The sequence below is a fragment of the Sardina pilchardus genome, chromosome 6 (genome assembly GCF_963854185.1).
Source record: "Sardina pilchardus chromosome 6, fSarPil1.1, whole genome shotgun sequence".
NCBI lineage: Eukaryota > Metazoa > Chordata > Actinopteri > Clupeiformes > Clupeidae > Sardina > Sardina pilchardus.
Genome location: NC_084999.1, coordinates 35120718 through 35146091, shown reverse-complemented (window position 1 = coordinate 35146091; position 25374 = coordinate 35120718). Strand labels below are relative to the sequence as shown.

The 25374-nt window shown below is 40.5% G+C and overlaps 1 protein-coding gene across 1 annotated transcript in view; it reads right to left on the bottom strand.

Annotated features, from left to right (window-relative positions):
• LOC134083483 (nephrin-like) overlaps positions 1-25374 on the bottom strand; it is a 58420-nt gene that overhangs the window by 6260 nt on the left and 26786 nt on the right. The window contains exons 8-12 of the mRNA XM_062539807.1: positions 20242-20379; positions 19289-19410; positions 9433-9592; positions 8471-8627; positions 279-430 (exon numbers count right to left, since the gene is read on the bottom strand). Coding sequence (XP_062395791.1) covers positions 279-430; positions 8471-8627; positions 9433-9592; positions 19289-19410; positions 20242-20379 — 729 coding nt within the window. The remainder of the gene's footprint in view (positions 1-278; positions 431-8470; positions 8628-9432; positions 9593-19288; positions 19411-20241; positions 20380-25374) is intronic.

Here is a 25374-nt window from a genome sequence, read left to right as displayed (position 1 = left end):
CCGGGCCGGCACTTCCTAACAGAAAGTCTCCAACCTTGCGATCATGCTCATGAAAAGGCAGATTGACCGATTGAGTTTTGTAAAATATACACGCTAAAGCTGTAGGGGAAGCTCTGCAGAGAAATCTGTAAGCATAAAACGAGCGAAAACTAAAAGTGAAAGTGAAGCGATGAGATCACCAAACCTGCATAGTTTCCCTTTAAGTGTTTATAATGTGCACGTGTGTCTTTTTCATGTAATGATGCATACGTCTTGTATGATTAAATACAGAGCCATACTGGTGCTGAGTAGTTGAATATCCATACTGTCCTCCCCCAAGCTGTTAGAGGCGGTGCATGTGAAGATAGCATAGTCTTCTGTTGCGCTCACATTCTCAATGCTAAGTGAATTTGTATGTACTGCTCCCACTCGAACAGTATGTTCCATATACCTGTAATGACAGAAAGAGAATGTGTGGTCTGTTAACATTCTGACAATACTTTGACTCTATTAAAGTCAACATGTCAACATTAAACTCGAAATTTCAAGAATAAAGTTGAAATGTCATTTCTACATTGATCTCGACGTGTCGACTTTAAAGTGACATGATGACATTAAACTCAACATGTTGACATTAAACTTAACATTTCAGGAATACATTTGAAATATCATGTCGACTTTAATCTTAACGTGTCGACTTTACAGTCACTTACAGTTTAACATTCAGTTTAAGCTATGTAGGCCTACACTTCCCACAACTTCAGGATTTGACAGTCATGAATGATACTGCAAAGGTGTTGGGCTATTTCTGATGGATTGCTGCTACGTGGAATGACTATTAACTCATTGCAGTCATCATGAAGTGTGTTCATCTCGCCGTTATGGAAATACCATGCACTATGCCATTTATATAGCTAGAATAATACACGCTTCCAAAGATATAATGTTTCTATATGTGTAATGTTATGTGTTATGATATAATGTTTCTGTTTTTATGTGAGTAAGGCCACCGCACATGCAAATTACAGTGCCCTTCATGACCCACAGGCCGTCAGTCTTCTTGGTTATCACAAAACTAGGCTAGCCTACCCCCTACCTGATAGCCCCAATTAATTAACATCTTTTTAAAACTGCTGAATGTCTCACCTGCATAAAATACAGTATAAACACAGATATGAGTGAATTTACTTAGAATACATGGGATTTATTGCCTGGTCGGGACTAATTTCTGGTCTAATTCGCCATAGACATTCAGAATAAGCCTGTTTTGCATCCATTACAAACAAACGTGCAATATGAAAGTCTGTTATTGGGGAGGGCACTCAGGCTAGTTTACTCAATAAGCATGAAGTCGAACTGTAAGATGAAAAACATTCTTTAAGAATGATAAATAATTATAATGATAATAATAATAAATAATATAAAAAAGTTTACTTTTGACCATTTAATTTATCGCCTGTAACTCCATGATAAAAGAATAACAGGAAATTATATGGCTGAGCAATGGAGATAACTATGTTTTGTCCTTTTGTAGGCCTACATAGAGGTTGGGTATGGAATTCGCAAAACGGCCGGCAGATTTTGAAATACACAACTGATAGTCCCTACCTCAATGAACACGGACACGCATTCATGCACGAGCGAGAATTCACATGCGCGACAGCGAGCCAGGCTAGGTACTCTTGAGCAGTATAAAATGAAATGCCAGCCTGGCATCTGTACAGCACTAGTCTCCATACAATCACTCACATCAACTTCCCCAAGCAGGTTACTAGTTAACTTACTTACTTAGCTAACTAGTGTTACATTCTTTATTCACCTCCAAAGGGTTGTAGGTAATAGTTCCACAAATCCCCGACGGCAGATGATTTGATACCTTATCGTAAAAGCACAAACTGGACTACCGCCGCGTTCGTTTGGAAATTGAAAAAAAACCAACGATGCTTTTTAGTACACCAAAATAACATTTGATAAATTAACCTTACATTTTTCAGTAGCCATAGGTGTGTATATTTGAAAATAATCTGGTTTGGTTCTTACCGGGGCTTTTACCTCCTGAAATATCCGAGTTTAGTGCTGGCCCGGTGGTTCGCCTATATTCCACTGGAGCTCCAAGCGGTTAAGTTTCGGTTTCAGGTTTACAACACTCTTTGAGTCACGGTCAAATGTAATTTTTGCTACATAGCTTATTTATTGCGTGGGTGCTTGAGTTTCAATAGGAATCCGCTGTCTTAGTTTGTTTAGAAATTAAATGACACACACAACAAGAGGGGAACATAGGGGACGAGCAGACCGTTAGATTGACAAACAAGCTATGAAATGATGGTAATGGGTAAAGAATACAAATTTCTCCATAGACTTAACATTGCGCCGCCATGTTGGATACCAACAACCAGCCACATCACGGGCATGGTACGCTAGTCCTTGGCTAACTAGCATAGCTATGACTAGCATTAGCTGCACAGCCTCATAGTGAGTGAGTCTGAGGCAAACCAAAGCCCATTTGACACAACAGGGTCGTTTATAAGGGTTAATTCCGAAAGACTGAAACCTGAGTTCTGAGCTATAATTTAGCACACATAACCAATTCATTGCAGGATTCTGGGAGCCAATCAGATTGCAGGATTCCAACAGCCAATCAGATTGCAGGATTCTGGAGGCCAATCAGATTGCAGGATTCCAACAGCCAATCAGATTGCAGGATTCTGGGAGCCAATCAAATCACAGGATTCTGGGAGCCAATCAGATTGCAGGATTCCGGGAGCCAATCAAATTGCAGGTTTCTGGGAGCCAATCAGATTGCAGGATTCTGGGGGCCAATCAGATTGCAGGATTCCAACAGCCAATCAGATTGCAGGATTCCAACAGCCAATCAGATTGCATGATTCTGGGAGCCAATCAAATCACAGGATTCTGGGAGCCAATCAGATTGCAGGGTTCTGGGAGCCAATCAGATTGCAGGATTCCAACAGCCAATCAAATTGCAGGATTCCAACAGCCAATCAAATTGCAGGATTCTGGGAGCCAATCAGATTGCAGGATTCTGGGGGCCAATCAGATTGCAGGATTCCAACAGCCAATCAGATTGCAGGATTCCAACAGCCAATCAGATTGCAGGATTCTGGGAGCCAATGAAATCGCAGGATTCTGGGAGCCAATCAAATTGCAGGGTTCTGGGAGCCAATCAGATTGCAGGATTCTGGGGGCCAATCAGATTGCAGGATTCCAACAGCCAATCAGATTGCGGGATTCCAACAGCCAATCAAATTGCAGGATTCTGGGAGCCAATCAGATTGCAGGATTCCAACAGCCAATCAGATTGCAGGATTCCAACAGCCAATCAGATTGCAGGATTCTGGGAGCCAATCAAATCGCAGGATTCTGGGAGCCAATCAGATCGCTGGATTCTGTGAGCCAATCAGATTGCAGGATTCTGGGAGCCAATCAGATTGCAGGGTTCTGGGAGCCAATCAGATTGCAGGATTCCAACAGCCAATCAAATTGCAGGATCCCAACAGCCAATCAAATTGCAGGATTCTGGGAGCCAATCAGATTGCAGGATTCTGGGAGCCAATCAGATCGCTGGATTCTGGGGGCCAATCAGATTGCAGGGTTCTGGGAGCCAATCAGATTGCAGGATTCCAACAGCCAATCAGATTGCAGGATTCCAACAGCCAATCAGATTGCAGGATTCTGGGAGCCAATCAAATCGCAGGATTCTGGGATCCAATCAGATCGCTGGATTCTGGGGGCGAATCAGATTGCAGGGTTCTGGGAGCCAATCAGATTGCAGGATTCTGGGGGCCAATCAGATTGCAGGATTCCAACAGCCAATCAGATTGCGGGATTCCAACATCCAATCAAATTGCAGGATTCTGGGAGCCAATCAGATTGCAGGGTTCTGGGAGCCAATCAGATTGCAGGATTCCAACAGCCAATCAGATTGCAGGATTCTGGGAGCCAATCAAATCGCAGGATTCTGGGAGCCAATCAGATCGCTGGATTCTGTGAGCCAATCAGATTGCAGGGTTCTGGGAGCCAATCAGATTGCAGGATTCCAACAGCCAATCAAATTGCAGGATCCCAACAGCCAATCAAATTGCAGGATTCTGGGAGCCAATCAGATTGCAGGATTCTGGGAGCCAATCAGATCGCTGGATTCTGGGGGCCAATCAGATTGCAGGGTTCTGGGAGCCAATCAGATTGCAGGATTCCAACAGCCAATCAGATTGCAGGATTCCAACAGCCAATCAGATTGCAGGATTCTGGGAGCCAATCAAATCGCAGGATTCTGGGATCCAATCAGATCGCTGGATTCTGGGGGCGAATCAGATTGCAGGATTCTGGGAGCCAATCAGATTGCAGGGTTCTGGGAGCCAATCAGATTGCAGGATTCCAACAGCCAATCAGATTGCAGGATTCTGGGAGCCAATCAAATCGCAGGATTCTGGGATCCAATCAGATCGCTGGATTCTGGGGGCGAATCAGATTGCAGGATTCTGGGAGCCAATCAGATTGCAGGATTCCGGGAGCCAATCAAATTGCAGGGTTCTGGGAGCCAATCAGATTGCAGGATTCTGGGGGCCAATCAGATTGCAGGATTCCAACAGCCAATCAGATTGCGGGATTCCAACAGCCAATCAAATTGCAGGATTCTGGGAGCCAATCAGATTGCAGGATTCCAACAGCCAATCAGATTGCAGGATTCCAACAGCCAATCAGATTGCAGGATTCTGGGAGCCAATCAAATCGCAGGATTCTGGGAGCCAATCAGATCGCTGGATTCTGGGAGCCAATCAGATTGCAGGATTCTGGGAGCCAATCAGATTGCAGGGTTCTGGGAGCCAATCAGATTGCAGGATTCCAACAGCCAATCAAATTGCAGGATTCCAACAGCCAATCAAATTGCAGGATTCTGGGAGCCAATCAGATTGCAGGATTCTGGGAGCCAATCAGATCGCTGGATTCTGGGGGCCAATCAGATTGCAGGATTCTGGGAGCCAATCAGATTGCAGGGTTCTGGGAGCCAATCAGATTGCAGGATTCCAACAGCCAATCAGATTGCAGGATTCCAACAGCCAATCAGATTGCAGGATTCTGGGAGCCAATCAAATCGCAGGATTCTGGGATCCAATCAGATCGCAGGATTCTGGGATCCAATCAGATCGCTGGATTCTGGGGGCGAATCAGATTGCAGGATTCTGGGAGCCAATCAGATTGCAGGATTCCGGGAGCCAATCAAATTGCAGGGTTCTGGGAGCCAATCAGATTGCAGGATTCTGGGGGCCAATCAGATTGCAGGATTCCAACAGCCAATCAGATTGCGGGATTCCAACAGCCAATCAAATTGCAGGATTCTGGGAGCCAATCAGATTGCAGGATTCCAACAGCCAATCAGATTGCAGGATTCCAACAGCCAATCAGATTGCAGGATTCTGGGAGCCAATCAAATCGCAGGATTCTGGGAGCCAATCAGATCGCTGGATTCTGGGAGCCAATCAGATTGCAGGATTCTGGGAGCCAATCAGATTGCAGGGTTCTGGGAGCCAATCAGATTGCAGGATTCCAACAGCCAATCAAATTGCAGGATTCCAACAGCCAATCAAATTGCAGGATTCTGGGAGCCAATCAGATTGCAGGATTCTGGGAGCCAATCAGATCGCTGGATTCTGGGGGCCAATCAGATTGCAGGATTCTGGGAGCCAATCAGATTGCAGGGTTCTGGGAGCCAATCAGATTGCAGGATTCCAACAGCCAATCAGATTGCAGGATTCCAACAGCCAATCAGATTGCAGGATTCTGGGAGCCAATCAAATCGCAGGATTCTGGGATCCAATCAGATCGCTGGATTCTGGGGGCGAATCAGATTGCAGGGTTCTGGGAGCCAATCAAATTGCAGGATTCTGGGAGCCAATCAAATTGCAGGATTCTGGGAGCCAATCAGATTGCAGGATTCCAACAGCCAATCAGATTGCAGGATTCTGGTAGCCAATCAAATCGCAGAATTCTGGGAGCCAATCAGATTGCAGGATTCCAACAGCCAATCAGATTGCAGGATTCTGGGAGCCAATCAAATCGCAGGATTCTGGGAGCCAATCAGATCGCTGGATTCTGGGGGCCAACCAGATTGCAGGATTCTGGGAGCCAATCAGATTGCAGGGTTCTGGGAGCCAATCAGATTGCAGGATTCCAACAGCCAATCAGATTGCATGATTTTGGGAGCCAATCAAATTGCAGGATTCTGGGAGCCAATCAAATTGCAGGATTCCAACAGCCAATCAGTGTCGAAATTGCTGCTTTTATCGCTTCGTTTAATGCTAAATTAGATTTTACAAATAGGCTGTGAAAAAAGAACACTGTGTGCACGACGTTGGTATAGATAGATATAGATATAACGTTTAACGTAGAAAATTCATTCAAACTGCGCTGCGTAGGTCTTACTTAGGTGACTTCAGCTATGTATTTTTCAACTTTGTAACTTTTATACTTTTTGAACTATTCGGTTTTTAAGTCCGACGTCACAGGCCCAACAGCTATTTTGTGAAAAGACGTTGATTAACGCAGCCAGACGGTTTTTGTGACTTGTAAACTATGTCATCACCACCTTCGTTTTAGCGGTTTTAAAACAAAATCGCTAAACTTTAACAAAATAATCACTGTAGCTATGCATCCATATTATATATTAATGGGTAACGTCTAGGCTTCCGCGAAAAATATAGATTTGATTGGGTTGAGGTAACAAGTCCGTTTAAGATGACAATTTTCTTAAAAGCTAGTAAGAATAGCGGAAATTAATAGTTTATTTGACTGTCTATGGAGAATAACATGTGAGTTTGAAAGCCGTTGGACCCGGACATATATTTATTATCCCATTGTTACATCATCACTTAAAAACCGAATTAAATAAAAACTATTAAAATTTCCCCATAGACTTAACATTGCGATTATGACATCACAATGGCAATTAGAATCCTATGCTAGAACTCTCTCTCCCTCTCTCTCTGTTTCCTGTGAGTCCTAAGCAGAAATGTTTGCATTTTCATGCACTCGTAATTCCCTGGAATTACTTTCTCTAGTTTCCATTGCAGTGCTTCCAACTCAGTGGCTGTAAGTGGGTTAGGAATAGGATTTCAAGTGATTTAGCAAAAATTGCCAAAAAAGCGAATTCCATACCCTACCTTTAACCTGTATGTTTACACTGTACTGTGGAGTTTAATGTTGACACGTCAAGATTAAAGTCATTCTCGAAATGTTTAATGTCTACCTGTCGACTTTAAAGTTTAAAGACTTTTAAGTCGATATGTTGAGTTTAATCTCATCATGGCAAAATTATTTTTTGGCCCTAGGCTACTACCTAATAGTGATTTGTGTTGAATTGGTGCACTTTTGTAGTGTGCCACTCAATTCTGGGTACTTAACTTCTAAACCCCCTCCATAATTATTATCTTTATAGTCAGTAAACTAGTAGTTTGTGTTAATTGTTTGTTATAGTTCAAACATTGGCAAACTTCTGGCAATATTTTCTGGTTGGTTAACTCATTTGTTTCCCACAAATCACTCACAAGTTTGCTGAATGCTATTATTTTAATAAAGTATAGATTCTAAAAACATTCGAAATCGCATCGTTTTTTGTGTGAAAGCATCATGATACATTCTTAGAATCAGTATACTGTGCAACAATAATTGTGCACTCAGATTAGGTATTTTACAGAGTTATATGAATTTGAACGCTCAGCCTTCCTATTATGTAGAGTGATCAGTTACTTATTACACAGAATGCAGATAGCTGCAATTTCCTACACTTCAAACACATTTTCATTTTCTTACTGTCCAAATACGTATGGGCCTGACTGAATTACCAGAGAAAAGTTTGATCCCATCTACTCATGTATGGGTTTCTCTTTCATTCATAGGTTATTTTAATTATTTTTACAATGTAGAACAAAACTGAAGATGGGAACTTCCCATCCCATAGATATTGATTACTGGTTACTGCTTTTCATTCACTTATGTAAATTGAAAAGCAAGAGATTCATGAAGCTGGTTATGATACTAATACCATTATGAAAGTAAACTGATGCTATTTGGAGGAACACTCAACTCAACTCAACAACTCAACTCAACAACTCAAACAAGACCTTGAACATGTTTCACCATTTAGGTGGCCATTTTTTTTTAATGAAATTTGGCGAAAACATATTGCCTGACTTTAAGATGAACCCATTGAATTTTGGAGTACGAGCATGCGGTTCCATGGCCAATTTAATTTAATTTCCACTTGAGTGTTGCAAATACGGCATTTGGCTATGGTCTGCACTCTCCAAGTGACCTTAAGTCTCACACCCAGTTAGTGGTGAATTTTGTACCATGCGCTTCACCTTTATTAAGCCTTACCCCCTAAGCTTTTCGCCACTGACCATGTATTTTAGACGGTCAAAATAGAGATTAGATTATGCATGTTGAGAAAAAGGGGATACATCTCCCAACATACCTGGGATTGCTGAAATCCATAGCCCTTCCATTCTTGGCCCAGTTGAAATGTACCTTGGGCATGCCCTCTGCTTGACATGCTATATCCACTGTGCTGACACCATCACCACGACTTGCAACCTTATTCCACTGAGGCCCCTTCTTCAAGTGTGGTTTAACTATCATGTATTGACATTAAATATGTTATGTTAAAATTAAGATTCAAATTCAACACAGACCAGCTATAGTCCAACGCATCAGTAAAGAGTTTGCGTACACTTGAATTGGATATCTAGCTGTGATTTTCTGACCGGTATTGTAGAGCCAAGTTGGACCATTTCTAATTCGTTGAGAATGCCTAGGTGTACAGCACTTCTGTTATATGTGCTTCACTGTTTGTCACACAAGGAGGGTGGCATGAATATAGATAGATTAACCATTGGGACAGAGTTGGAGGCTGTTTGCTGAACATCCTGATAGTGATACTAACATTGCAATACTGATGCCTCCTTATAATCCAAATTATAATTATTGAAACCATATACAGTATAGTATATGTTTCCCATCAGCATTGACTGTGAATCTATCCTGTTTGTCTTTCCTGCAAACAAAGATTGTTTAATGACATATTCAGGGGGTTTTCAACTGAAATTAACCCCAACATTTGATATACAGTATGTAGTCCACTATTTCCTTTTTGCCTTTTAATTGTGAAACACAATGCTACAGGTAAGACCATAATCATTCTTTAACAAACAAGTAAGTATTGATTAATGTGTTGTCTAGTCAGTATTGTGATTAAATAGTAATGAATTTATATAATGTCATGAGCACTGCCAAATATCACACCAGTTCAGTAGTTCTATATTAGGCAGGCATACATATATATCATCAGTTATTACCATCATGATACTACAAGTAATACATAATATAGTGTATGGATAGAAATCCCTATTTTTATACAGTTAGTAATGTAAATCTTACAATAAACAATGAGTTGAATTTCTGCTACTGCAGGAGGACTGATTCCATTGTCGACTTTGCACTGGTAAGTCCCAGTGTGGGCACGAGTAGCCTCAAATAGGGTCAGCCATCCAGTTGTACCATCTTCCTGCTGAGATTCTAGGTCTATCTCTCCATCCCCCTGCATCAAACACACACACACACACACACACACACACACACACACACACACACACACATCACTTTACGGTAAGGATACATGAATATTCATGAATTCGTGCATTCATTAATTTGTGATGTAAGTATTATTTCATTCCTTAAAATCTCATGAATCATCAGGAATTTACATGAGTTCATAGTCTGTCATTCGTGACCTCAAACCTGTACCGTAAAGTGTTACCATAACATCTATTATGCAACAGTTACGTCCGTTCAAGCTATTTATTACTTTTTGATTGGAAGAGAGGAAATCTAGCCAGTGCAGGGACTCAAGAATGGCAAGAATGAGAACCCTAGCTGCTGCGTTTTATCACCTGAAGTGGTTTGATAGTCTTTTTAGGAAGGCCTGTGAAAAGCCCATTACAGTTATCAGCCCTGCTGGAGATAAATGGATGAGTTTTTCTAAATCATGTTCTGATATCAGCCCTCTAAGTTTAGCTCAAGTTGAACTAAAAGCTGATTTAGTTGTTGCTTTCATGTGACCGTTGAAAGTTAGATCACTGTCCATTAATATGTGTTCCACAAGGGTCTATTTTGGGCCCAGTTCTCTTCACCATTTACATCAATGACATTGTATCTTCACTAAATGGTTGTCAAGTCCACCTTTATGCTGATGACACTATTTTGTATTGCATAGCTGACTCTGTTCAACATGCAATTGATAATCTCCAGCTTTCATTTAATGTTCTCCAAGAAGCTCTCATTAATCTTAAATTAGTACTAAATGAGAAGAAAACTAAATTTATGTTATTTACTAGAGCAAGGAACATTGAGGTTAATAGCATGCAAATAACAACTGTAACTGGTTCAAGCATTGATAAGAGTCTCTGAATACAAATATCTTGGTATCTGGCTGGATGACAAACTCACATTTAATTACCACGTAGCCATCCTAGTAAAAACACTGAGAAAAAAAATTGGTTTCTTCTACAGAAACAAGGCCAGCCTCCCTATGGAAAGTAGGAAAAAAGTTGTTGAAGCAGTTTTCATGTCAGTTCTAGACTATGGTGATGTGATATATAAAAATGCTACTGCTTCTTCACTAAAAGCCCTGGACTCAGTCTACCATTCTGCCCTGAGATTCATTACGGGTGATGGCTATAGCACTCATCATTGTGTTCTGTATGATAGGGTCGGGTGGTCATCTCTGACAGAGAGGAGACAACGTCATTGGTATCTGTTTATTTACAAGGGTATTGTTGAAAAACTACCAGGTTATATTTCAGATATGCTTATGTGGAATTCTGGTGCCTATCAGACTAGATCAAATGACTCTTTGATGCTTAAAGTTCCTCGTGTCCATTCTGAGTTGGGCAAGTCAGCCTTTTGTTCTGGTGCCCCTACTTCTTGGAATAATCTTCAGTGCAATTTAAAAATGAACTCTATAATTCCATATAGTCAATTCAAGTCTGTGGTCACAAACCGTCCTATGCCAATTTGTACCTGCTTTAAGTAAATGTCTTTATTATTATTGTTATTATTATTTTTATTATTATTATTTTTGTTGTTATTATTTTATTATTATTATTTCATGTATTTTTATTTTATTATTTTTTTATTTCCCCCTTCCTCCTCTATAATGCAATGTATATTTTCTTATTATTATCTTATTTGAACATCTCTTGTTCCATGCATTGTTTCTGTAATCTCGGCTTCATTGAAAATGAGGGCTACCCTCAATGACTCTCCGAGAATAAATAAAGGTTGAATGAATGAATGAATATACCAAGATTTCTAACAGTATCCTTCGACCCTTTTGTGTCAAGGATAGTGCCAACCCTAAGTCAGGGGCGGAGCTAATGGTTCACTCTAAGGGGGGCGAGCACCTGTGGTGGGCCCCTATATCACAGCTACCAGCCCCCCCCCCCCCCGCCAATATTTTTCCTTTCCACGGTTAGGTTCGTGCAGTGGTCCGCTAAAAAGTAGCCTTCATAGTACTAAGATATAACAACGTAGCCTAGATAGCTTTAAACAGCTGTGATCAGTAGTCGAGTTGTTAAAAAATGGCAGGGGAGATGGTGGATTTTAAAATGCACATCTGGGAATTAGTCTTGCGGGGGGTATGGGGGTCCTCCCCCAGAACATTTTTAATTTTTAAGATGCAATTTCCTGTATTCTAGTCCATTTATAGCGTGACCTGCTGGACATTGGCAAATCCTAAATTTCTTCCAATTCATGTACATTTTGTGTGTCATGACATTTTAGATCATGTCTACGTCGAGTTGCTAAAATTGATCCCAGTTCAGAGTAACATTATCACTTAAATATAGCCTACTAAATATCTATCAGATCTGAATTAGTGAACCAGACATCAATTAAATAATGCATTCAACGATGACTTGTTATAATTACCAATCTAGCCAAGTTAAATGGAACCAACAAAAAAGTTGAGACTTTTTGCTTTCACTGTGGAATTCTACCACCATACAGTAGCCTAGAACAGAAACTTTAATTGCCACACTGACAACAATGTTGGTGGGATACTTTGTAGCTCAGTCTCAGTCTTACGTTCTACCTTTAAAAATGCAAAACAAAAGCATATTCTTTGTGCTTAAGCTACCTGCACAGCGGGAATAATAGTTCTAAAGATGAACAGATGCTCAGACGTTTGTCTCAGTCACCTCGTGACTTTGTCTATTTGCAGAACTGCACACTACAAAACTATTCTTTCGTGTGAGTGAGGATGCATTCATACATCACTCAATAGAGATTGAGAACGTGACGTAAAACGCAACGCATTTTGGGAATAGGTGCCCCAAAATTAAGTTGTTTTACTGACGTGCGGGAACAACGAAGTGCAGTTGTCGAAATGCCGTTTACCTGCTGTGTTATAAAATTCAATAGAGTACCATGAAGCTTATCTTTTATAGTTTTCCAGCGTGGAAAAATAATAGTATACGTCATGTTTCAGAGGTGACAAAAAGGCGAGGAATGGCTTGGATAGCAGCACTAAGGAAGCGCGAGATTATAACTGTTTTTCACACAATTTTTTCACGCTTAGTTTTCATTATTATCATGCCAGATCATAGACCCAGACCCACTAGTTTACATGGGCTGGCATCAGGCGAGCCAAACGTACCCATAATTCTTTGTGTTTTGATGACTTTGGTCACATGTCTTAGCGATCTCTATAAGATGACCTAAAAAGTTGGACGACATTGCGTTAGCTCCCCATGAGACGCTACGATAGCCTGATCTTTCCAATTACATTATGGCAAGTTTGTTCAGAAGCAGCTGGAGTGAACACCTAGCTCTCGCTAGCGGGCTAGGTACCTTCACTTTAGCAAACAAGGGAGACTGGGCGTTTCAGGGTTGAGTATAAATGTACTCTTTCTAATTAATCAACTTTTTGTCCTCTTAATAAAGCCGACGTCCCTTAGATCAAACTTTGCTTGTCGCTTGGCCATGATGCTGCTGAACCTGTCGTGCGCATAGACAGTAAAAGAAGGCTGCATGCTGTCGCTGTTTGCCGTGGCAATAGGAGGATCATGCCCCTCGTCCACAGTATTTTAGCCTCGTTTTGCGCAAAAGCTAAATGTTGAAAATGAAATAGTGGTGATATTTCCACATTCATTGAAATATTACAGGGGATGGGGAGGGGATGGCCGTTTCAGAGGGGGGATGATTTTGACCATTATCAATTCCAAAGGGGGATGCCATCCCCCCTCATCTCGACTACTGGCTGTGACGCTAGTCTAACGTACAGTAGTCTAAAGCACACCAATTCCCTATCTGACCCATCTGAAATAACTCCTAGCTTTGCCGCCTCCATCCCATCCTTTCTGTTTTCGTTGTTTAGCCTACATCCATGATGAGTCTTGAATTAGTGAATTAGCTTAACAGTGCGGCCTATCGCCGCATAATGCGTGTATACTGACTTTGATAACGTGTTCACAAACTTTGCAAAAAATCGTCTTATCATGCAGTTAATGGGATCCCAGCTAACAATTTCTGGTTAGGAGAACGTTTTTAGAACGTTTTTTTCCTGGTTAGGAAAACGTTGCCTGAAAGTTGCGAAAGTTGCCACAAGGTTCCCCAGGAAAGTTTTCTTGACGAAAATACTACGTTTTTTTCTGGTTGTTTATTTTGGTTAGCAGAACGTTCTCCTACCCTTTAGGGAACTTTACTATATTTGGTTGCATTAACGTTCCCCTAACCTCCCAGCAACAAAGTGTAAAGGGGGAAAAAATATATAGAATTATCGTGACATCCTTGCATGGCTCGCTGCACACTCGCCGTCTGCGACGACAGCCTATCTGTAACCTGGGAGAGCGAACGTCTTTGATGGCTAAGGCAATGACTAGTATATGAATCTTCATTTAGGGTAGACTGAGTACAGTTGGGTCATGTGTACAGTTGAGACACCTTAAATATCTTGCCTGCAAACCAAGCCTGATCTATGATTTTTGCTACACATATGTGTGTTAGTGTTCTCTTTAATCATGGGAAATTTGGACACTGTGCATATCTCCTGTCCAAAGATATTGGCAAAAGTATTTTTACCATAGTGAGAATTTCACTTAACCATGTTCCTTCCACAGTGAATATCTTGTTACTCCAATGTGACTGTTATACTTTTCTTACATCATTGCAAAGGTCATTCTGTGCTCTACAAACTGACATATTTCATGACATCCTTTCATGCAAGGTTGTTGCATTATTTAGAAAAATGTGCAAGATGGTCAGAAGGGTACAGATGAGACACTTTGCCTCAACTGTACCCGGATAAAATCCCATTGGATTGCATGGTGTTTATTTGTGCATATTATGATGGCATTTAGGCAATATAGAACACAAATGTCAATAAAATGAATGTTTTTGATATTTAAACTATATATTATTAATGAATATATCTTATAACATGAAGATTTTAAGGATTACATCATAATTTGAAAATTAGCCATGATAAAACCAAGAAAAAAAAAAATATTTTCATCTTTAAACATTTGTCCCTGCTTTATGTCTATCTGATGCCAATTTAGATAAAAAAAAAAAAATAGATTAAAATAAAAAGAAACACTCAGATTACACATTTTAAAAAGTTTGCTACATTTGCAGTGAATGGCTAGTCAGCCTTCCAGCATCATGAATGGGCGTCTCAACTGTACCATGCTACTGTCTCAACTGTACTCAATATAATTATATTAGGGTACGGTTGAGACAAAATGCCACCTTGTGTTTATGAGTTAATTGTGAAAAATCTAAACAATTTACGGATATATACTTTGGGTTTTATTTTAGTGCACAGATCAAAGATATACCATGTAAGAACACAGTTATTTTCAATGGCTTTTTACAGTCAAACTTTCAAGTGGTAATGGGGAAAGCAAAAACTGTCCCAACTGTACTCAGTCTACCCTACTATTAGCTGCTTGCTGAACTGCGACGAGTACGACCCGTTCATATATAAATGTGTCAGCTAAGTATTTAAATGCGGTTAGGTCTAATACTTTCTTGTCTACGGTGTCTTTTCCTATAATAAACGATTAGTCAGATCAAAACATAAGCAGAGCAGGCGCTAGCCTAACACACTGTTTCAACATTCAAAACTGGCTGTTTTTATTGCATCGTATGCCATTAAAAGTCCTCGGTTCAGAATTATGATGGATTTTGGTTTATTTTGTTTTAAATTGGGACTGGGAATTGTGGGATAGGCTGAGTGAACAGCACAGTAACATAGGCTATAACTTGGACTACGTGTTAATATAAAACAATTCTCCCCCGGGAACATTGTGCTGTTTAAGATGCAGTCTCAACGTTTGAGAAATAATTCATTTGGAGTCCTCATCATCATATTTTCATAACAAATAAAGCTTTAAAAACATGAATGCATTTCAGGTGCCACTCTAATCGATTATGGATTAATCCAAAACTATTCGTCAGATTAGTTAGCATGAAATCGTTGTGTGCCTGCCTGGGACTATGGCTAGCTAGCTCTTCCACCCGGTTTACCCTACAGTGTTTTTTAAAAGCCTGTTGGACTTAATGGAACAAGTGCATGGAGAACGATGTGAAGAATGTGATCGATACCATACAGCCAGCCTACGTGAGTAACTTTATCTCTGTGTTATCCAAATGTCTTAAAGTTAGCGAGGTTGAGTCTGCTAAAACACCAACACCCCAGAACTCACGGAGATGAAAGTTTCTCAACCTAGCTTCTCGCGCTGGTCCCTTTAGCTGACGGGCTGGCTTTGGTCGGCCGAATATCAATCCAACAGAGGGGGGAAGAATAGAATAGGGCTATATGTCGATTTTGCAACAAATTATTCCGACTTTGCAGTGTGGCTGCTGGCCGTGTTCAATTGGAAACTCATAGAAACTCTGGGGCGATTTTCATCAATCAACCCCACGCACATAACCAGAGAATACCGATATGGTTATACAAATAAGATACCTAAAAACAACTAAGTAGCAACGTTGTGTGAAAAGAGAAATGCAACCAGAATATAACGTTTTTTTCTTTAGTTGTAATAACGTTCGGGAAACTTTGATAACCTGGAGCTATAACGTTCTCTCCAGGGTATTAGAAGGTTACTGATAAACTAACCACAGGAGAACCAGCGGCTAACGTTATTTGCTTGCTGGGATTCAACCAGAATATAACGTTTTTTTCTTTAGTTGTAAAAACGTTAGGGGAACGTTATTTGTTTTGACAACCTGGAGATAACGTTCTCTAAACGTTATTAGTAGGTTGCTGAAAAACGAACCATAGGGGAACCAAAAGCTAACGTTAGTGAAAGTTAGCAGAACGTTAATTGTTTGCTGGGATACCGCGCTGAATTGGGAAGTTATGGGCCAATTTGGTAGCCTATGAATACACACACAAGGATAATTTTCTCTCGTTGAGTAGCCGTGCGTAGTCTGTAGTCTAATAGACCTCTGAAGTTCGCCTACAAAAAAGCTGCCATCTTTGAAATTCGGTATCTGGCGATTTTTCCTATGGGAAAATAACATGGGGATTTTGAATTATCGCACCTGTTAAACTCTCGCGGGGACGATAAAGTCTTAAATGCAGACGTTTTCCTGAACACACTTTTGTCCTCTGCCTTCTTGTGCATACTGTGATCTCCGGTGCGCGAAGGCGGCAGACTTTGATTTTTGCTACCCCAGAGCTAACTGGCTAACTAACTGAATGGCAAGTTGCATCGCAAGTTAGCTCTGGGGTAGCAAAAATCAATGTCTGCCGCCTTCGCGCACCGGAGATCACAGTATCCTCTCGAAGGCAGCTGCCAAAAGTGTGTTCAGGAAAACACCTGAATTTCCGATTTTGTCATGCCCGCGAGAGTTTAACAGGTGTGATAATTCCAAATCCCCATGTTAATTTCCCATAGGAAAAATCGTCAGATACCGTAACTCCTTATATGGGCAAAGATGGTAGCTTTTTTGTAGGCGAACTTCAGAGGTCTATATAGGAATGAGAAAGTGTCGTCACAGCCGTGAGCTGAGCTCCTCTAAACGGAGCTCCTCCCCTGGTTGGAAGGATGGTCCTGATACCGGGCGGCAAAGCGTAGCCTAATTGTTTAAAGTCGTGTGTTATTAACCCGGTAGGTTCTAATTCCGCACAACTTGACAATGATTGGAAATCACTGCTGTGTGAAGAACTGCCCCCGTAGGCTACCTCTTCTTTGTTTTCCCACTTAAGAACTTAGCTAGATAAGAATGCCCTGCACCATTCGTACACTAAACGCGATCATACAGTTTTGTTTACAAGTGGCAACCGTTGCTAAGAGGAAAAGTCATGCCTTCAGGCACTCCTGGTTATCTTAACTTTGAAACGCTTTTCTTTCTTGGAATTTGCCGTTTTTACTAGATAATACTGCCATTTCCATGGACTTTAGATATTTAAGAAATGAAACGTGTTCTACTCTGACGTCGACGTGCGCCGAATGCTGGCAGGAACCCTTCGGTCTATGCGAGTTTTCAGAGGACTGAGCTACCGAAAACAATAGCAGCAAGCTAAAATTAGCAATAAATGTTTGGCTCATATATCGTGAGTACACATAATAAAGGCTGATATTTCAAACGAGCTGTCTAAAACTGGTAAATGTGTTTATTTATGACTATAAGAGGCCCGACTTTACACTGTAACGTTTTTATGACAGGTGCGGGGTTGTCTTAAAGTTGCGAGGAAAATTAAGCCTACATTTAAGATCTTTGTTTTCAAGAATACTTTAGAAAACTTTATTCATGAATATCAAATCTTCTTAAATTTGCTCTTAAGACAAAAGATAAGAAGAAAGCACCACTTAGGAAGTATTTTTGTCTTCGTGAATCCGGCCCCTCGAGGCTTGTAGATGGCAACCACAGCAGAAAGTCTCATAACTTTTTAACGACTTGTGGCTTTTGAACTCTTGCATAGTGTAGTAACTTTGGATGCTGGAGAGCTTCTCCAAATATCGCTGCTTTGCGCTTGGTATAAGCTTGTCCTTGTACGGTCCTTGTAGACAAGAATCTAGACTACAGTTTTGATGGGTCTCTAAACGCGACTCTTCGGAAGGCGTTGCCCCTGGCAACCAATGATACACCCTTCCAAGATGGAGGATAGGCTCAGCCCCCTCCCAAATTGTCACGTGCTCGCTCATTCCTAATACCTGAGGGCGCACCCCGCCTACCAGCTACTGGTCGGTGATTATCCCAACTTATTTTTTATTTAGTCCACTTCATATTGTGCTTATTAGAGGCTGAGGCATGTTGTTTTCTTTCATGTCGATTCAAGATTGTTTGTGTAGGCTATACGGGCCAAAAAGCAAGCAGTTTAATTTCACCATTTTGACATCGGCTATATAAGCCTACTGACAAACACATTTTTTATGAAAAAGCAACCTGTTCAATCCCCAACAACTAACTGCAACTGCAGCTCTATCAACACATCCAAGAAGGCACTATGCTATTAGTTAGTTAGTTTGTTTATTTTACATGATTTGCCAATACACCGAACTCCGCTGACACTAAGTGTTTGTGACAGAGGTAGCCTATCTCAAATTATGGCTGAGATTTTTATTTAACAGTCCAAGAGTAAATTAGACCCCAAACCAAAAATCTTCTGCTTTTGATGGTGCTCCAAATGAAATGCATGTCTCACAATAAAACGCACGTACGCAGAGCCTAATAGCCTAAATAAAATACCCTGGACATAATTTGAGGAGTTACAGGTAAGCCTAGGCAACCTCCTGCCAACCTAGCCTATCTTCTTGTCTCTACTGAAGTTGTATTTCGTGTGTTTACAACATTGACATGTTCCGTGTGCAGATAGGCTTCTAGGCTATCAGAATTTTAGCGCAGCCTGCTACGATGCAAACTGTGGTGATGCAAACATTGTGGTTCAACGTAATTACAAACAGCTGTGAGAGACTGGACTACCCATCCTTGGCTTAGCATTTGCGAAGTGCAAGACTGTGTGCATTCATTTTCATTTGAAAACGATGTTCACATACTTTTTGAAGCATGATCTGTAGCCCAAGTGTTTGTAAAAATGATCTTCTTTACAAAGGTAATTTGAGCTATAACATGTTATACAGCACCACCCCATACAAGCCCATATAACTATGAGAAAGAATTTACTTCATTTTCCTACAAAATTCATATAGTATACACAATACTTCATATTCTGAATATACCTCACTAACTACAATCAACCTAAACTGTAGTTACAACTTACAAGCCAACTCCAGGAGAACATTCCATCAGATACAGGATTGGCGTCTACTTCACAAAGCAGATCTATGGTTCCACCAATGTCCACATACACAGGATTTGATTTAATTTTGATCATTGGTGCATCTGGAGATAAAAAAGAAAAGTTACTAAATATATACTTTATTTATACTTGATTTACTGTAGTTATACTTTACTATATACTGAATGTCAAGTCACGCTACCTCTATTGGTGCACTACCCTGATAGGTTTTTTATTGTAAAATACTTTTTATACCAATTTTAAGTAAAATTTATCAGGGTAGTAATTATGACCGACGCTAGCACAGCTAGCATAGCGGTCATAGTGATTGTCAAAGATTTGTTTTTCTTCCTCTTTTTTCCCCCGTCATCTACTTCCCGAATTTTTGGTCAATGATTCCCGGGACACCGTAACACCGGAGCACATAAAACTTGGTGGGTATGTAGCCCCTGTAGACTTCTACGGATTTTTTTTGTTTGGTCCCCAGTCGCCACTCCCGTGCTGGCACCCCGAAACCCAAAAATAAAAAATAAAAATAGAAATATGTTCAGAAGTGATGTGACACACACACACAAACACACACACACACAAGCACATAAAAGAACACAAAAGAAAACTCACAGGCAGAGAAGCACACATACACAAAAGCAAGTGCACACATTCACACACTCATTCACATACATAAAAGTTGCAGTGGGGGATGGAGTAGGAGATGGAAAAAAAGTGATGAGCATGATTTATTTTTGTGGAGAGATTGGGCAGGACTGAACGGTGGTCATATTTTGTACCGCTTTGCCGTACTTCTAGTTCTGGAGGGCACTGTGACTTGCTGTTACAGGTTAGAAAAAACTCAATAACAGTACCTTTAACATTTTTGTCTCTCCTTATTCTGAATAATGACAAAAAACCTGTTAATCTTCTGCCATTGTACTTACAATAAATACTAAGGAAGATTTGAGTTTGGGTCTCCCCCTCTTCATTTGAGCATTTAATGGTATACACTCCTGCATCGTGTCTTGTCACATTTTTTATCTTCAGCACAAAATCATCCCAGCTGTAGCGAAAGTCAGTCTCTGAAAACAGAATGGTTTTTAGTAAATTCTTACTAGACTAGAAAAAAACACAGACATGTATCCATATTAGATGTACAGTATACATATGGTGAAACAATGACAAATCTGCCATAACATCCCAATCAGACGAGGCAGTTTTTACAATGAGAGACATGATTTCCCATATGTTTTAAGCAGCAAGTTCTATGTCCACTGCATATGTGCCCAGGAATTAAATGTAATTTTTGCAACAATAAACAGTTCTTCAAGCAAATGTGTAGTTTGGTTAATTTATTTAAAATAACTTAATGTAGTTATTTTTTTGTAAAGGAAGATACGTTTTAATTTGGGGTTGCTCCCAATAGTGCTGTATCGTCCAGAGACCATCTATCCATCACATTGCATTTTTCATATGTACAGGGAATGATCCCCCAGCCTGCTAAGGACTGGATAGGCTTTCAAACAGACCGCTTTAAAATCTCCCCTCCCCTTATGTATCCAGGGTTCCACTAAAAGGGTTGCATGGTTACGGTAGGACAAAATAATATATCTCTTTTCTGTTTGCTTTATTAAAAATAAAGTAGTCCTCCAAAGAGGGGCATCTATCTACAGGCAGCGTCCCTGCATTGCGGAACCATATCTTGCCAGCCCCACTTGGCAGAGGCTTCGGTAGGCTACAGAGGGAACAAACATGTCCTAACGAGGTGTCCTACTCAGTGGTCCTGCAGTCAACGTCATTTATCTCCCTCAACAATGGAATTCTCTTCTCTGATTGGCTGATGGGGTGGCCATTAAGTAAGGGATAACGGCCGACGAGGTGACCGGTTCGATGGAAATAATGGCTAGGTGGAGGTCTAGAACTCCGGCGACGTGCGAAGCACGGAGACGGAGTTACCTCCGCCGTGCCATTATTTCCATCGAACCGGTCGACCTCGAAGGCCGTTATCCCGCTTATCTCCCGTTTGTATTCATAACCTGTATATTTAGAACATAGTTTTATTCCACCGTTGCGTCCGTTAACATCGCTAAAACTGTCTTGACTGTGGGACTACTTTCCGCCACATATCAACTTTCTACTTGCAGGACAAAACTGCCGTTACTAGTTCCAAAATGGGTGGTTGCTATGGCCAAAGGCCAGTCGTTAGTTCTAAATGGCTGGTTGCTACGGCCAAAAGCCAGTCGTTAGTTCTATCTCTCCCGTTGTCAAGCGGGCATATCCCAGGATTCTGATCAACTTTAACTTTGAAAGATCGCTACTTTTATAGCCTACATGGCATCCAACTAGCTACAATCCACCTCCGTCATATGCTACAATGTTACTACTTCACAGGTAGCAGGTTATACGAAGTTAATGGCCACCCCATCAGCCAATCAGAGAAGAGAATTCCATTGTTGAGGGAGATAACTTCGTATAACCTGCTACCTTTGAAGTAGTTCCCGTATCACACTTGAATATTAATTCGCCAAACTCGTTGCGAAGTTTAAATGAACTGTCACGTTGCATCCAAGCTGAAATACAGACGTGCAGAACCATAGTAACATTGTAGCATATGACGGAGGTGGATTGTAGCTAGTTGGATGCCATGTAGGCTATAAAAGTAGCGATCTTTCAAAGTTAAAGTTAATCAGAATCCTGGGATATGCCCACTTGACAATGGGAGAGATAGAACTAACGACTGGCTTTTGGCCGTAGCAACCAGCCATTTAGAACTAACGACTGGCCTTTGGCCATAGCAACCATCAATTTAGAACTAGTAACGGCAGTTTTGTCCTGCAAGTAGAAAGTTGATATGTGGCGTTAAGTAGTCCCACAGTCAAGACAGTTTTAGCGATGTTAACGGACGCAACGGTGGAATAAAACTATGTTCTAAATATACAGGTTATGAATACAAACGGGAGATAAGCGGGATAACGGCCTTCGAGGTCGACCGGTTCGATGGAAATAATGGCACGGCGGGGGTAACTCCGTCTCCGTGCTTCGCACGTCGCCGGAGTTCTAGACCTCCACCTAGCCATTATTTCCATCGAACCGGTCACCTCGTCGGCCGTTATCCCTTACATATAGTCTGTCATATAAAATATGACAGTGAAACCATTATAAGATTCTTGCTAAATCTGTGTAACCTGAAACATATAAAACATTGTAACCTGTAAGGACAATATATGACGTTGTACTGTATGAGGAAAACGAGAAAGGGGCCACTTTCAAGAGTAAATCATACAAGTTTTGTATATAAAACACATTGCTGGCATATAAGTTTTTTCTATATCTTTTCCATATGGGTGGTTCTTCTTGTTCCTCACGTGTCTCAGACTTCCAGATGTAAACTAGAAATGCAATTCCAAGGAATTACCAGTGCATGAAAATGCAAAAATAGATAGATAATGTAGATATGGTTACTAAGGTGTAGCTAGGGTAAACATGGTGGTTGCATAGTTTACAGAGAGTTAATAGTGTGAAGGTAGACGTTTTAAAGATGAAACGTTCCAGTTCTAACTTAACTAATGATTTCTATTCATGTTAAAATGTTGATTAGCTAACTTAGCTAATGATTTCTAGCAGTTACGCTAAAAATGCTTATTATGCTAGCAATGCTAACTTTACTAACAATGCTAACCAGGTTGATTAGCTAACTTAACCAATGATTTCTAGCAGTAATGCTAAAAATGCTAACTATGCTAACAATGCTAAATTTGCTAACAATGCTAACCAGGTTGATTAGCTAACTTAGTTGATGATTTTTTGCAGTTATACTAAAAATGCTAACAATGCTAACCATGCTAACTAGCGAACTTGCTAGTGAGGACTTTTATTTTGAAACATTTGTTGCTAGGGTATCCATGGTGGCCACTATCAGGAAACAAGAAGTTACTGCAGTATAATCATGTTGGTTGCTATGGAAACGGTCATAAACACTTAATTTTAATGGTTGCTATGTTGGTTGCTAGGTACATGGAGGTTTCATGTAGTTGACTGGAGGCATAGTGGATGATAACTGACAGTTGGAATGGTTGAACAGTTCAATAGTTGAGTAGTTTTTAATGGTTAAATGATTTAATAGTGTATTATTGCGGTGAGGACCTTTATTTTGAAACAGTTGTGGACAGAGGACGTAGTGAAACAGGATCTGTAGTCTTAATGAGATTGTATGCTTAAAGCCTGAGACAGAAGGTGCCTCTCATATAGCGTTTACGCGTCCTCTCTCGCTCCTCACTGATCTACATGAAGAATGATGGAGCGGCAACAATGGGATAGTCTAGCCCTTCTTCTATCTTTCTTTATGTAGATCATTGTGGATCGAGGAGCGAGGGAGGACATATAAACGCTGCTTGAGAGGGACCCACAGTAAATACTTTAAAAGTTGTATGTAGATAGTCTAATTAATGTTGATAGACAGACTGTTTAATGGATGTTGATAGGCAGATTGTTTAATAGATATTGATTGACAGTTTAATGGGTGGATGAGTGAATGGTCTGAAGAAGATGAATGGATAGAAGGTTGGATGGAATGTGCCTTATATTCTTGTTAAGAGAGACACTACAGCTCTCTGAGAGTAGTTGACACAGGTGTAATCAATTTAACTGGCTAGTCTTAAGAGAGCCAGAGTACTCTTAAAGCCTGAGACAGAGTAAATAATTTAAAAGTTGAATGTAGATAGTCTAATTAATGTTGATAGACAGAGAGTTTAATGGATGTTGATAGACAGATTGTTTAATAGATGTTGATAGACAGTTTTATGGGTGGATGAGTGAATGGTCTGAAGAAGATGAATGGATAGAATGTTGGATGGAATGTGCCTTATATTCTTGTAGAATGGAGAGACACAGCTCTCTACTGAGAGTAGTGGATACAGATACAGGTGTAATCAATTTAACTGGCTAGTCTTAAGAGAGCCAGCCTGAGACAGAGTAGATTGTTTAAAAGTTGAATGTAGAGCGTCTAATTGATGTTGATAGGCAGACTGTTTAGAATGGGTGGATGAGTGAATGGTTTGAAGAAGATGAATGGATATAAAGTTGAATGGAATTAGGAGGACTTATTTTGATACTGTTGTGCGCAGAGGATACAGGGGAACAGAATATGTAGTCTTCAGAGAGATTGTAAAGCCTGAGAGAAACTGACAGTTGGTGCCCAGGTGGCTGACCAGCTGGGGTAACATTCTAATTGCTGCCGTGATGTCATAATGAGCCATGTTAAGTCCATGGGGGAAATTGTAATAGTTTTTAACTAATAGTTTAAAAAGTATAAAAGTTACAAAGTTGAAAAATACAAAGCCCACATCGCGTAAGTAAGACCTACGCGTCAAAATTTGAATGGAGTTTCTACGTTAAGCGGTTGAAGCTGAATTGCGTGCGTTAGAAGAAGAATAAGAAGAAGACCGAGGAAGAACAGTACAGTGCATTTTCATGCACTGTAACAAGGAGAGATCACTCCCCAGACAAACTGCAAGGCTGCAATAGTGGATAGGGACACTGGCGGCGGGAGGAAATATTACCGTTTTCGATAAAAACTGGTTGGTCAAGCAAAACAACGATTTCTAAGCGATTTTATGACTATGAGAATGTTGCATAGGGTCTCTTTAAGGCATTGGCATAGTTTGTTAACCAAGCAACAAAGTTGTGTGAACAGTGATCACATTACATGTTAAACTGCACAGAATACTTCAGATCAGCACTCACACAGGGAGGCTGTACCAGGCACGAGCGTTTTGTTTGTGTTGCGTCTGCAGCAGCAATGAACTTACACTGATGTTTAAAGAGAAACTATGCAGGATTGGCGATTTCATCTCCGGTTTCAGTTTCACTTTTCGTTTTCGCTCGTTTTATGCTTGCATATTTCTCTGCAGAGCTTCCCCTACAGCTTTAGCGTGTATATTTAGACATATATAGGCTATATATATATATATAGATAAATGGCAAGCATGGTTTTTTTTCTTCCTTACGCGTCTCAGACTTCCAGATGTAAACAAGGAGCGATCGCCTCCTGCACAAACTGCAAGGTTGCAATAGCGGAT